General features: G+C 46.1%; 1 protein-coding gene across 1 annotated transcript in view; it reads right to left on the bottom strand.

Moving 5' to 3' along the window:
• Nucleotides 1–337: 337 nt before the first annotated feature.
• The window catches only part of GID4 (GID complex subunit 4 homolog), a 29,670-nt gene continuing 16,335 nt past the window's right edge, over nt 338–13,672 (bottom strand). Inside the window, exons 4-6 of the mRNA XM_010367669.2 lie at nt 8,857–8,958; nt 6,551–6,681; nt 338–3,529 (exon numbers count right to left, since the gene is read on the bottom strand). Of these exons, the coding sequence (XP_010365971.2) occupies nt 3,466–3,529; nt 6,551–6,681; nt 8,857–8,958 (297 nt within the window). The 3' untranslated portion in view covers nt 338–3,465. The remainder of the gene's footprint in view (nt 3,530–6,550; nt 6,682–8,856; nt 8,959–13,672) is intronic.

The following is a 13,672-nucleotide window of genomic DNA, read 5'->3' as shown; positions in this document are numbered from 1 at the left end:
GGCTTTGGACAGATACCTCTGCCTGCATCTTTTCTCTGTGTTAAATAGAAATATAAACCCTTCACATATGCAAAAAAAAAAAAAAAAAAAAAGCTTCCACATTTCTCAAGAAATACAGAAATTAATAAAATGGAACTCAAATAGAAGTGCTGAGCAGCTGAAAACATTCAGAATGAAAAAGGATAAACCAGACCACTGCAACAGTTGTCCAGAGTGGCCCTCAGCCTGCCCCGGCACACAGAGGTCTCTGGCAGGCCCTAGAGAGCTCCACAGCCACAGGCCCAGGGAGGACTGGTTTCCTCTAATAGAGCTGCTTTGGTTTACAAATAGGACAAACTCACTGCTTAAATACCTTTATTATTTTTTAAAAATTATTTGGACATTGATAGCTCTGCAAAATACTTCTCCCATCCCAAACCCTCAAACTCTTTCCACATGTCCTCCATAAAGAAACAAAATATTTATACTTTGTGCCCATTCAAGTCTAATTTTTAAAAACATTTAAGATTCAAAATCAAATATTATTTTTCTTTCCCACAACTTGTTAGTAATTTTAAACCACAATGAAACACAGTTAATGGCATTTCTTTTTAAAAATTAGCTTATCAGACTATCTTATGAGAAAAAAATCAATTCAAGGCCTTAGTGAGAATATTATATTCTCTGTTTCTGAAAGCAAAAGACATTGAAAAACCCCTTTGCTCCTCTGGAGTTTGTGATTTCAACATAACCAACAAAACCAGCACACAGATTGACTTCCTACTTAACAGTAGGCATTGCTTCGTTACTTTGGGACTGCAGCTGAAACGCTATCTAAACTTGAAAAGGGTGGGTGGGTGGAAGTCCAGCACAGAAGAGGGTCGAGGCTGGGGACAGCAGAATGGAAGTTTTCTGAGCAGTGGAGTAAGAACAGCCAAACCCCTAGGATCCCACCTCATGGCAGGCTTGTTTGGGGTGGAAGACAGTAGAATATCTGCAATCTGCACTAATTTCTTAAGGATGGATACAAGTGTCAACCAAAAATATTGCACATAGTTTCAGAGGCATGTAAACCACTGAGAAGGTTCAGGAAAGCATAACTACAGATGAAGACAATTCCCCAAAGTTCCTTCAGGAACAGAGAGAAAGAAGTTGATGTTGGTAATTCAGGAGTTACTAAGAGGAGGTGGAAAAATCCTTAATCCCTTTCCTATCCTAAGTGGGCAGACTTTTAAGCGAACAAATCTTCTCATAGATGTGTCTGAAGGATCTAGTAAAGGTATCACTTCTTCATTTTTCCAGTACAATGGGTGCAGTTCATTACCTGGGTAAAGAAGGAAAGAAGAAATCCTGCAATACGACCTGGCTTGTTTGTCTAGAACACAACAGTGTTTGCAAATGGCCCTTCCTGCCCACTCAAACCACTACTTGGGGCCATAGCATGAGCCTCGGATGAGCTCCAGGGATGACCTCCGGACTCAGTGCTCCAAGGGGAGGCCTATATCCCTCACAGGCCTGGAAAAATGCAGAAGGTATGGACTCACATGCCATGAGGGGAGAGCTGAGAAGAGTGGAATGGCACGAATGGCAAGAAGGACAGCACAGCCCCAAGGGCTCCTTCACTTGTCCATCAGCTCAACAAGGCCAGAGTGAGCATCTCCTCACAAGAGCAGCTGGGCTTGACCAGAGCCAGCCCTTCTGATGCCTTGTTGAATTTCAGGATTGAGGAGACTGTTCTGACTCATCTCTGGGAATGAATTATTTTTCCCTTTAAGTCATCAGGCCAACTTTTTAGGGTTCCAAAGCCCTGACCTTACTGAATGGGTGGGCTGCCCGTCTGTACACAGTCCTGGGATAACAGATTTTAGATACCACAAGTGCCCACTGGCTACTTTCCCAAATACTTCTGCCTTAAGGCTTCCCCTAACATTCAATCTCAGTAACATACAGTACATATGTCAATAAAATGAAAGTCACTTCTTTAGAAAAGGTTTCCCACTGCTCGTCTCATCTCACTGAAGGGCTCCACGTTCTCTTACGCTGCCCGCCCGTGGGTACGTAGCCTCCAGGTTGCTTTGCTCCTGGGGGTTATGATGCAATCTTGTTTTTAAAGCTTTTCCTCTTGTTTTTAGAGTAAGTCTTGTAAACCACCAGAAAATGCCAATTCCCCAAATCCCTACCCATGTTTGCGGGCCACAACTGATGCCAACCTATTAAGCTTTTTAAACATTTAAAAAAACAAAACACCACACACACACACACACACACACACACACACACACTTTGGCACGTGAGCCTCGAGTTATTTGAGCATGTTCACGTTTCCCACCCCTTCCCCTGTCCCAACATTTCAGAGTCACTGTTTTCGGAGAACGACGACCCCTTCTGCCTCATGGAAGGCTGCCGCCAAGCACTGCTGTTTTGAGTAGCAAAAGGAGGAGGCACAAATGCTAAACTGCCCCCAAAAACAGTTCTTGTGTTGAGCACTATAATTTAGGCAATGCTGCAAAACTTTTGTACCAGGATGACTAGTTTCAAAACTGCTGGTTGATTAAATATACATATACATATAGCTATCAATATAAAAATTACTAAGTCAACATTTGCTGTTTTCAATGTGAAAACGATAAAATGTAATTCTGAATAATTGTGCATTTGCCACAGGGTCCTCATTAAAGGGACCATAAAAATAATTTTGTAATAAAAAAACTCTTATTTTTAAGTTTAGTATTGCCCTCAAGTTCAAAAGTTTGGAGCAAATGTACTGAGTAAGCAGGACTGGAATCTGTTCCTGCCAGGGATCTGGAAGCCTTAAATTTAGTGATCCCTGATGGCAGGCCCAGGGAACCTGACAGCCACTCACTAGTTTTGCACTGTTAACAGTATAGGGCTCAGCAGCGCGCGCTGACCCATGACACAATCGGCACTGAAGACTGAGGCACCCCAGCAGGGACTGGAGCCTCCGCCTCTCGTGTTGTTGGTGGCTGATGCTGCTGCAGCTGGCCAACTCCCTGCACAGAGCTCTGGGGGCACAGAGGTGCTGGGGCTCTGCCTTCTCTTGAGCTACCAGACAAAGCAACTGGCGGAGGGTAGGGATCTAGGGCCTGGGGACCACTGAGCACCAAGGCTGAGGGTGATCCGGGAGCAGACCTTCTACTCAGCTGGAGGCGGGACGGAAGGAATGGGCATTTCAGTGATGTAGAAGTTAGCTGTGCAGGAAGGAAAAGTGCGTTTAAGGTAGCTTAAAAACAGGTGAAGACCAAACTGCCACTGAGGGGAGGAAGAACGAAGACTGCTCCCTCCACCTGCCCCACGGGCCAGCCATGCTCCTTGGATTCTGTGGGTTAACATTCATGCTTTGTGATGCGAGTCTGCTCGTGAAGAAACAGGAACACACTTCTCCTGGTTCTGGCAGGTACACAATTTTCTCGGCAAAGTTCTTTTTTGCCAAGTTCAGTTTTATTTGGTTGCTGTTTTGAACCGTTGTCACCGGAATTCATAGATGGGTGCACTGTGTTCAGGAACATGGGTTAGATTGAGGGACTGATACCTGCAAGGGGGAGGAGACAGAAACGGGAGGTAGTCATCTAATGCACCCTGAGCAACGGACATTAGTAACCCCTCAAAAACCAGAGCACCCAACAAGTCACATACTTGGACTGAAATGCACATTCATTTTCTATTTCTCAAGTTGAACCTAGATTGATTTCATTCCTTCATTCTTTTTTTGGTTAATCCTCCTGAACCATGCACAAGATGAAAATTTTTTTCATTCTGTTCTAATCATGAAGTTAACTATGGTATGTCTAAAAGGAGACCTCAATAAGCTCTGGGAGAAGATATAGACCCATGCCCCAGCCCTAACCTCACTGGCTGCTCTGCCCTCTCCTGCTGTAGCATGTAATGCCAGGCTGTCATATCCTAAGAACTTTATGGCTAGCACAGGTATAAACCAATTCTCATGGTATCTAAAGAGAGTATAGAAAAATTAATTTCACTACTGCCTCAAACTGTATTTTACCTTTCATTAAAATTTTCTCACTTTCCTAGGTATGGTATTAAGCTTGGAAAACATTAGTGATATCTGAGGTGTCTGCCTCCCCTGTTGGCAGGTGCTCCAGGGAGTCATGTAGAGGGAGGAGAAAGAGAGGCAGACAATCTGCACACTGGGATGACAACCTCGGGCACATTTAGAGTCAATGTCTGGCATGCAGGCTCTCCCCTACTTGTTTCGCATAGGAGTGTGGAAGAACGTAGGAAAAGGGGGTTTACTTCTTACCAAAAACAAATTATCAGGAAAAAAAAATGCAAATTAGAACTACAATCAAATACTGCTTCACATCCACTAGGGTAGCTATAATTATAGAGACATGATAACAAGTGCCAGGGAGGATGTGGAGAAACTGGAACCCTCATACACGCTGGTAGGAATGCAAAATGGTGCAGCTGCTGTGGGAAACAGTTTGGCAGTTCCTCATAAAGTTATATATAGCAATACCGTATGACCTAGCAATTTCACTCCTAGGTATATGTCCAAAGGAATTGAAAGCAGGAACTCAGATATACCCATGTTCACAGCAGCATTATTCACAATCGCTAAAAAATGGAAGCAATCTAAGTGTCCACTAAATAATGAATGGATAAATAAAATGCTGTATATACCAGCCGGGCGCAATGGCTCACACCTATAATCCCAGCACTTTGGCATTTGCTTTGCTTTGCATTTGCATAATGTTTTGAAGGTTTATCCATGTTGTACCATGTATCAGAACTTATTTTCTATTGCCAATTAATTTTTCATTGTAGGTATATACAACAGAGTCTGGCTCTGTCGCCCAGGCTGGAGTGCAGCGGCACGATCTCAGCTCACTGCAACCTCTGCCTCCTAGGTTCAAGCGATTCTCCTGCCTCAGCCTCTCAGGTAGCTAGGACTACAGGCGTGTGCCACCATGCCAAGCTATTTTTGTATTTTTGGTAGAGATGGGGTTTCACCATGTTGGCCAAGCTGGTCTCGAACGTCTGACCTCAAGTGATCTGCCCACCTCGGCCTCCCAAAATGCTGGAATTACAGGCATGAATCACCACGCCTGGCTGACTTGTACACTTTAAATGAGTCATGTATGGTATTCAAATAATATCTCAGTAAAGCTATTATTTTATTTTATTTTATTTTATTTGAGATGGAATCTCACTCTGTTGCCAGACTGGAGTGCAGTGGCGCGATCTCGGCTCACTGCAACCTCCACCTCCCGGGTTCAAGTGATTCTCCTGCTTCAGCCTCCTGAGTAGCTGGGACTACAGGCATGTGCCACCACGCCCAGCTAATTTTTGTACTTTTAGTAGAGATGGGGTTTCAACATGTTGGCCAGGATGATCTTGATCTCTTTACCTTGTGATCCACCTTGCCTCAGCCTCCCAAAGTGCTGGGATTACAAGCATGAGCCACTGTGCCCAGCCATTTTTTTTTTTTTTGAGATGAAGTCTCGCTCTGTCATCCAGGTTGGAGTGCAGTAGCGCAATCTCGGCCCACTGCAACCTCTACCTCCCAGGTTCAAGCGATTCTCCTGCCTTAGCCTCCTGAGTAGCTGGGACTACAGGTGCGTACCACCACGCCTGGCTAATTTTTGTATTTTTAGTAGAGATGGGGTTTCACCATATTGTCCAGGCTGGTGTCGAACTCCTGACCTTGTGATCTGCCCACCTCGGCCTCCCAAAGTGCTGGGATTACAGGCATCTGTGCCTGGACCAAAGCTGTTATTTTTAAAAAGGATTATAAAAAGTTTTACAAACTTGCATGAAAACAATTACTGAAAGCCTAAAAATCGTGGCTACAGGGCTGGCATTTACTTGCAGATATAATTTCGTTACCACTGAACAAGGAATCTAGGGTAGGATCACTTCACATACAACAAAGTGTGAAATACTGGAAAGGAAAGAGAATTTTTACCTTCAGAGAGGAAATCAGGCATTTTATCATATGGTTTGCCCTCCGGGGACAGCAAGGTGCTTAAAAAGCAGCAACGAGGCAGGAGAATCCCTCAAAAGGTGGCAAAAGTTAGCATTTAGGCAGAGTTCAGTCCTTTACCATTGGTGACACACTGGGCAGGACTGTCCACTCACAGGCCCCCAGATCACGAGCCTTAAATCAAGTGCATGTCGGACCAACTCTAAGGAATGCAGCCACAAAATTTAAAAAGCTGCTGACAGCAAAATTCACATTGTCCACTACTGTATCAATGCACATTTTAGTTACTAATTCAATTTGCAAAGATTACATAAAAACCAGCAAGATTGAAATAAACATTGCCAAAAATACAGTATTGCTTAAAAGTGCTTAGAAATGAGTTCTTTCACCTATACTTCATTTTCATCTCATTTACTCTGCTGTGTGGATAGGGATAAGGCCTTATTGTGAGCAACTGAGATCACTGAAATAAGCTCTCAGCATCTAAATAAAGCACAGAATCTATACATGGACAGGCTAAGATATTGCTTTTGGGTTTGATGAGCCAAGGGAGAGCCAGCCGGGCAGCAAGCCCTCCCCGTGGCCTCTGTCCTTGGGGGTCCTCACCATTCTGAACTCCTATGGTAGTAGTAGCCCTCTATGGAGGCTGCTGACTTCTGAAAGCAGATGTAGTAGAACCCGGCAAAAGAAGCACCACTGATGTCTTTGATCGTGTGATCTGGGACCAGAAACTGTTCCTGCACACAGATGAAGAGAGTCAGTAACAGACAGCATTTTCTGACCACCCACGGGGCCTCCCTGTTAAGCATCAGGGGGTTCTAAGGACCACTCCAGAAAAATATAGGATCTCATAGTCTAACCCAGACTTCCTGGGTGATGGTGGGCCCGTGGGGTCTCAGCCTGACTTCTGAAAAGCGTCCATGTGCTCCTGGAGTATTCTATATACTAAAGCAACAAACTGTGTCTTCAACTCACTAGGATCAGCAATTCAGAGAAGGTACTTGGCCGAAACATCTAATACATAAATCAATACCTACACACCTGCCTGTCTGCCTGCCTATCTTTCAGAGACCACAGACAACCAACCTGGGAAGAGCTAAGTTTCTGCTCCAGTTCCCAGAACTGTCACCAGATGCTTGATAACATCTAGAACAGTGAGTCACTTCTGTAGGTCTGTGGACCATTCTGAGTACAGAGCAGTTGCCAGGAGCCCCTGTGACACCCCCTCTAAGAGCTTGACGCCTTGTCAAAAGCAGTCAGAACGGTATTGTTCTTGACCAGGCACCTTAGGAGAGACACCTCTGCTGGAGCTGAAAGCTGGAAACCCAGGTCCTGGCAACTACTTCCCCAGAGAGATGAGGTCAGAAGCTCCAGGGCCTCAGGTGGTCTACTAAAGGACCACAGATAAGCCACCCTGAGACATTCTTTGGAGGCAAAACAACTCCATTGCTTTTTAAACAAATTTAAGATACTCTCCCATTCCTTATTCAACTTCTGGGTGCGGTGGCTCAAGCCTGTAATCCCAACATTTTGGGAGGCTGAGGTGGGTGGATCACCTGAGGTCAGGATTTCGAGACCAGCTTGGCCAACAAGGCAAAAACCCATCTCTACTAAAAATACAAAAAATCAGCAGGGCATAGTGGTGGGCACCTGTAATCCCAGCTACTTGCGAGGCTGAGACAGGAGAATTGCTTGAACGCAGGATCTCATGACCTCGTGATCTGGCTGCCTTGGCCTCCCAAAGTGCTGGGATTACAGGCGTGAGCCACCGTGCCCAGTGATCCCCCCCCCTTTTTTTTTTGAGATGGAGTCTTGCTGTGTCACTAGGCTGGAGTACAGCGGTGCGATCCTGGTTCACTGCAACCTCTGTCTCCCAGGTTCAAGTGATTCCCCTGCCTCAGCCTCCCGAGTAGCTGGGACTACAGGGGCGCGCCACCATGCCCAGCTAATTTTTTTATTTTTTAGTAGAGATGGGATTTCACCATGTTGGCCAGGATGGTCTCGATCTCTTGACCTCATGATCTGCCTGCCTTGGCCTCCCAAAGTGCTAGGATTATAGGTGTGATCCACCACGCCCAGCTGATCCCCACTTCTTAAAGTGGTTAACTATGCAAAGTAAAGACCAGGAAAGGCAACTCAAAATGATTCATCTTTATGAAAGCTGCCAAGATTTCAAGATAAAACAACTTTTTCCCTACAGACTGGGGACTAGGGGTTGGAGGTGGGTGTTATGTTCTCAAAGTTATTTAACAAACTGGCTTCCTGATTTTGCTATTCTGGGGCTGTAAATATCACGTTATCAAAGCAGAGAGCACAAATGATCTCGCAGCTAAAAGCCAATCCATCAAGTCAGTCAGGTGGGGCTCTCTGAGGGCTGCTGAGTCAAAAACCCGCATTCCATTCCCGGTCCCTCATTTCCTGAGCTGGAGGGAAGTAGAGGAGGTGAGACTTTCCTGACCTCTGGGAAAAGGACGTGGTGGAGGGGACCTGGCCCACGGATGGTGTTTAAGCCCGTAGAGGGATCTGACTACGTTCAAAGGAAGTTTGGCTCTGCCTTGAATCCAAAGAACACTTGGAGTGATTCAACCTGGGGGTTCAACAAGATTCTTGGGTGGGAGAAAGGAAAGGGAGAAGACAACATTAGAGGCGGTCACCTAGGCCCGAATCCACTTGCTACCCACCAAAAGCACAGTGAGGAGGAGCTGTCTGGGACATCAGCAGTTAACCAGTGCGTGCCCTGGAGCTGTGCCCACTTTTTATAGGTGTGTAAAGACCCTGCCATGAAGACTTTGCCATGACAACCAGCTATGATGAGCACTGGACATGGGGAGCCCTTGGTTAGAGTGGGTATGTAGGTGCAGTACAGGGCCTGGCTTGTTGGGAGTCTGAGGGGCCACCTGGCGGGACCTTACCTTCCACCTCATGAAGACGTAGTCTCCATTCTTCAGCTCTTCATAATCAAAGTCATCTGAGTTAAATGATTTTGCATACTGATAAAAAGCCAGAAACTTGCCCTGAAAGCAGAAAAGAGAATGTGCCAATTGACTGAGAGAAGGAGAGGCTGCTCTCAGAACTATGCTTATGTGCCCAGGTACACTCACCTTCCCAAGGCATGACAGCTGGGGATGCAGCTCCCAAAAGGGCAGCTAAGGCCAAGTAACAGATGACACCCTATGGTCACCCCAGTGAATGCAGACTCAACCCTGGGGCAGATACTTGGACTCCAGCTGAGGCCCCACTGCCCTATGCCTGCCTTGTTAACATGGCTGAGGAAAAGGCCAAAGGATGGGAATGGTGAACAGACAGACAAAATAAACAGATGAAAGCTAATAACAATTAATGAGAAGATCTCTGCAAGTAAATCCAAAGTGGCAAAAAGAGCCATGCAGAACAGCTTAGAAACAGCCTGCCCAGCCTCAGAGAAAAGGGCTTTGTGAAACTTGTGTCTCTGCATGATCTAGGGGCTTGGGTCAGCTAGCTAAGTAGACACTACTTAGCCTTCTCCTTCAATATCTGTGAGGGATTGGTTCCAAGACCCCCATGAATACCAAAATCTGCAGATGCTTAAGTCCCAGATATAAAACAGTGCAGTATTTGCAGATAACCTATAAGCATCCTCCCCTATACTTTATAGCATCTCTAGATTACTTACAATACCTAATTCGATGTAAATACTAAGTAAATAGTGGTTATACTGTATTGTTCAGGGAAAAATATCAAGAACAAAAAATCTATACATCCGTCAGGCGCAGTGGCTCACACCTGTAATCCCAGCACTTTGGGAAGCTGAGGTGGGCAGATCACGAGGTCAGGAGATTAAGACCATCCTGGCTAACATGGTGAAACCCTGTCTCTACTAAAAATACAAAAAAATTAGCCAGGTGTGGTGGCGGCCGCCTGTAGTCCCAGCTACTTGGGAGGCTGAGGAGGAGAATGGCCTGAACCCGAGAGCAGAGCTTGCAGTGAGCCGAGATCGCGCCACTGCACTCCAGCCTGGGCAACAGAGCAGACTCTGTCTCAAAAAAAAAAAAAAAAAGAAAAAAGAAAAAGAAAAAGAAAAAATCTATACATCATCAGTACAGATGCAATTTTTTTTTCAAATATTTTCAAACTGTGGCTGGTTGAATCCACAGATACAAAACCCACATATATGGAGGGCTGACTCTACATTTACAATAGGAGATCAGGAATAGGTTACAAAACTGTATCTTATGATCCCATTTTTAAAAAAGACAAAAAACAAGTATGCACTGTATACCCAAAAGAGACTCAGGAAGAGGTTAACAGCATTTTAGTTTTAGGTGTTGGCATAGATGACTCCTTTTCCTCCAGCTTTTCTATTTTTCCAAATATTTTTAAATAAGCATGTGTTAATTTGATAAGAAAACATCTTAAATAAAAAATCAAGATACAAAGATACTAAGTCATAGATTTTGTCACATAGATTTATTTTATTATTATTTTTTGAGACAAAGTTTCACTCTTGTTGCTCAGGCTGGAGTGCAATGGCACGATCTCAGCTCACTGCAACCTCCGCTTCCCAGGTTCAAGTGACTCTCCTGCCTCAGCCTCCTGAGTAGCTGGGATTCCATGCGTTGTGTCACCATGCCTGGCTAATTTTTATATTTTTGGTAGAGATGGGGTTTCACCATGTTGGCCAGGCTGTTCTCGAACTCCTGACCTCAGGTGATCCATCTGCCTCGGCCTCCCAAAGTGCTGGCATTACAGGCGTGAGCCACCACGCCCAGTGTCACATAGACATTTTTATCCTATGTAGACTGAATATATGGAATCTTGACTTTACAGCACTACTATAATAGCAACTTAAATACCACTCAGGAAAATCTGAGGGTGCAATACAGTATCTCTGATTCTAGTTTATAATGAAAAAATGACAGCCTAGGTGAAGTGTATTCGACATTGTAAATCTCAGACAAACCCAGGTGTAGTACAGAGCTCCAGGAGTCCCACGTGGGAACCTGGGAGTCCTCCATGAGTGGGGAAAGTTAGGGGAAATGCTGAGTACTAAAAAAGCAGCCACAAACTGCTGGAGGAGGAAGCACTCCATAGGCTCAGCTCCCTGGCTCAACCACACCTCACATGCCAGTACCAAGGGTGGCCTTCTTAGTTCTTCCCTCACCCAAAATGTTTCAATCCAGTCTAGCAGAGTCTGCAGACCCAGATCTCTTCCAGTGTCCTAATGGAGGTCAATGGGAAAATTAAGAGTTGCTTTCCAAATATTTAATTTGTAGTCAACCTAGCCTAAAACCGAGTTTGCTTTTTGCAGGACCAATATAAAATGGAAAATAGAGTTGAATGGCAGAGAGGCTGTGGTTTACTACAAGGAAGAACCTTCTACTCTGGGGCTGTACAGGACAGGAAGGAGCCATCTTGTGAGGCAGCAAGCCATGCAGGAAGAGCCTAGCGCTGGGCAGGGGTGGGTGCAGATGGTACCAGGGAGCCCTTCCAACTCCACCTGCTGGTGCCTAGCACCTTCATACACCACTTGGGCTCCCCCAACCTTCTGCATACTCAGGTCATGTGCATTCTCTTGTATCACAGAGAGACACAAATGACTGTCTAGCTATTAATGTCCATTTGCTACAACAATCAAAATATACAGATTCAAAAAATGCTCTAAAAAGCTCAACTTTAAATTTAAATTTAACTGAACCTCAGTATTTGATCAATCTCCTTTTCTTACTCAAGTATAAAACAGCTTGGGGCTGGGCATGGTGGCTCACGCCTGTAATCCCAGCACTGTGGGAGGCCAAGGCAGGTGGATTACTTGAGACCTGGAGTTCAAGACCAGCCTGGCCAGCATGGCGAAACCTTGTCTCTACTAAAAATACAAAAATTAGCCAGGTGTGGTGGCGCACGTCTGTAATCCCAGCTACTCGAGAGGCTGAGAGATGAGAATCACCTGAATCTGGGAGGCGGAGGTTGCAGTGAGCTGAGATTATGCTACGAACTACAGCCTGGGTGACAGAGTGAGACTCTGTCTCAAAACAAAACCAGGCTGGGCACGGTGGCTCATGCCTTTAATCCCAGCACTTTGGGAGGCTGAGGTGGGCGGATCACGAGGTCAGGATATCGAGACCATCCTGGCTAACACGGTGAAACCCCGTCTCTACTAAAAGTACACAAAATTAGTTGGGTGTGGTGGCAGGCGCCTGTAGTCCCAGGTACTTGGGAGGCTGAGGCAGGAGAATGGTGCGAACCCAGGAGGCAGAGCTTGCAGTGAGCCGAGATTGCGCCACTGCACTCCAGCCTGGGCGACAGAGCAAGACTCCATCTCAAAAAACAAACAAACAAAAACAGGCCGGGCGCGGTGGCTCAAGCCTGTAATCCCAGCACTTTGGGAGGCCGAGACGGGCGGATCACGAGGTCAGGAGATCGAGACCATCCTGGCTAACACGGTGAAACCCCGTCTCTACTAAAAAAAATACAAAAAACTAGCCGGGCGACGAGGCGGGCGCCTGTGGTCCCAGCTACTCGGGAGGCTGAGACAGGAGAATGGCGTGAACCCGGGAGGCGGAGCTTGCAGTGAGCTGAGATCCGGCCACTGCACTCCAGCCTGGGCGGCAGAGCAAGACTCCGTCTCAAAAAAAAAAAAAAAAAAAAAAAAACAAAAACAAAACAGAATAAAACAAAACAAAAACACCCAAAAAAGAAAAACCAAAAAAACAGGTTGGGTGCAGTGGTTCACACCAATAATCCCAGCACTTTGGGAGGCCAAGGCAGGAGGATCACTTAAGACTAGGAATTCAAGACCAGCCTGGGTAACATAGTGAGACCCTGTCTCTGCAAAAATAAAAGAAAATGAGCTGGGTGTGGTGGAACGTGCCTGTAGTTCTAGCTACTCAGGGTGCTGAGGTAGGAGGATTATTTGAGCCCAGGAGGTTGAGGCTGCAGTGAGTTATTATCATGCCATTGCACTCCAGCACGGACAACAGAGCAAGACCCCAACTCTAAAAAAAATTTTTTTCTTTTTTTTTTTTTTAGACGGAGTCTCGCTCTGTCGCCCAGGCTGGACTGCAGTGGCTGGATCTCAGCTCACTGCAAGCTCCGCCTCCCAGGTTCACGCCATTCTCCTGCCTCAGCCTTCCCAGTAGCTGCGACTACAGGCGCCCGCCACATCGCCCGGCTAGTTTTTTGTATTTTTTAGTAGAGACGGGGTTTCACCGTGTTAGCCAGGATGGTCTCGATCTCCTGACCTCGTGATCCGCCCGTCTCGGCCTCTCAAAGTGCTGGGATTACAGGCTTGAGCCACCGCGCCCGGCCAAAAATTTTTTTTTTTAATTTTTTTTTGAGGCGGAGTCTCGCTCTGTCGCCCGGGCTGAAGTGCAGTGGCTGGATCTCGGCTCACTGCAAGCTCCGCCTCCCAGGTTCCCGCCATTCTCCTGCCTCAGCCTCCCGAGTAGCTGGGACTACAGGCGCCCGCCACCTCGCCCGGCTAGTTTTTTGTATTTTTTAGTAGAGACGGGGTTTCACCGTGTTCACCAGGATGGTCTCGATCTCCTAACCTCGTGATCCACCCCTCTCGGCCTCCCAAAGTGCTGGGATTACAGGCTTGAGCCACCGCGCCCGGCCTCAAAAATTTTTTTAATAAAATAAAAAAATAAAAAACATTAGTAAGCAAAGCAACTGATCTCTAGTGAGGTGAACTCAAGACAACGGTCTGCGAGAGTTCTCTCCACAGACTGCTGTGCCAGAACCAGGGGAGAG

This window comes from Rhinopithecus roxellana, chromosome 19 (genome assembly GCF_007565055.1).
Source record: "Rhinopithecus roxellana isolate Shanxi Qingling chromosome 19, ASM756505v1, whole genome shotgun sequence".
Classification (NCBI taxonomy): Eukaryota; Metazoa; Chordata; class Mammalia; order Primates; family Cercopithecidae; genus Rhinopithecus; species Rhinopithecus roxellana.
This window is presented reverse-complemented; position numbering and strand designations above follow the sequence as displayed.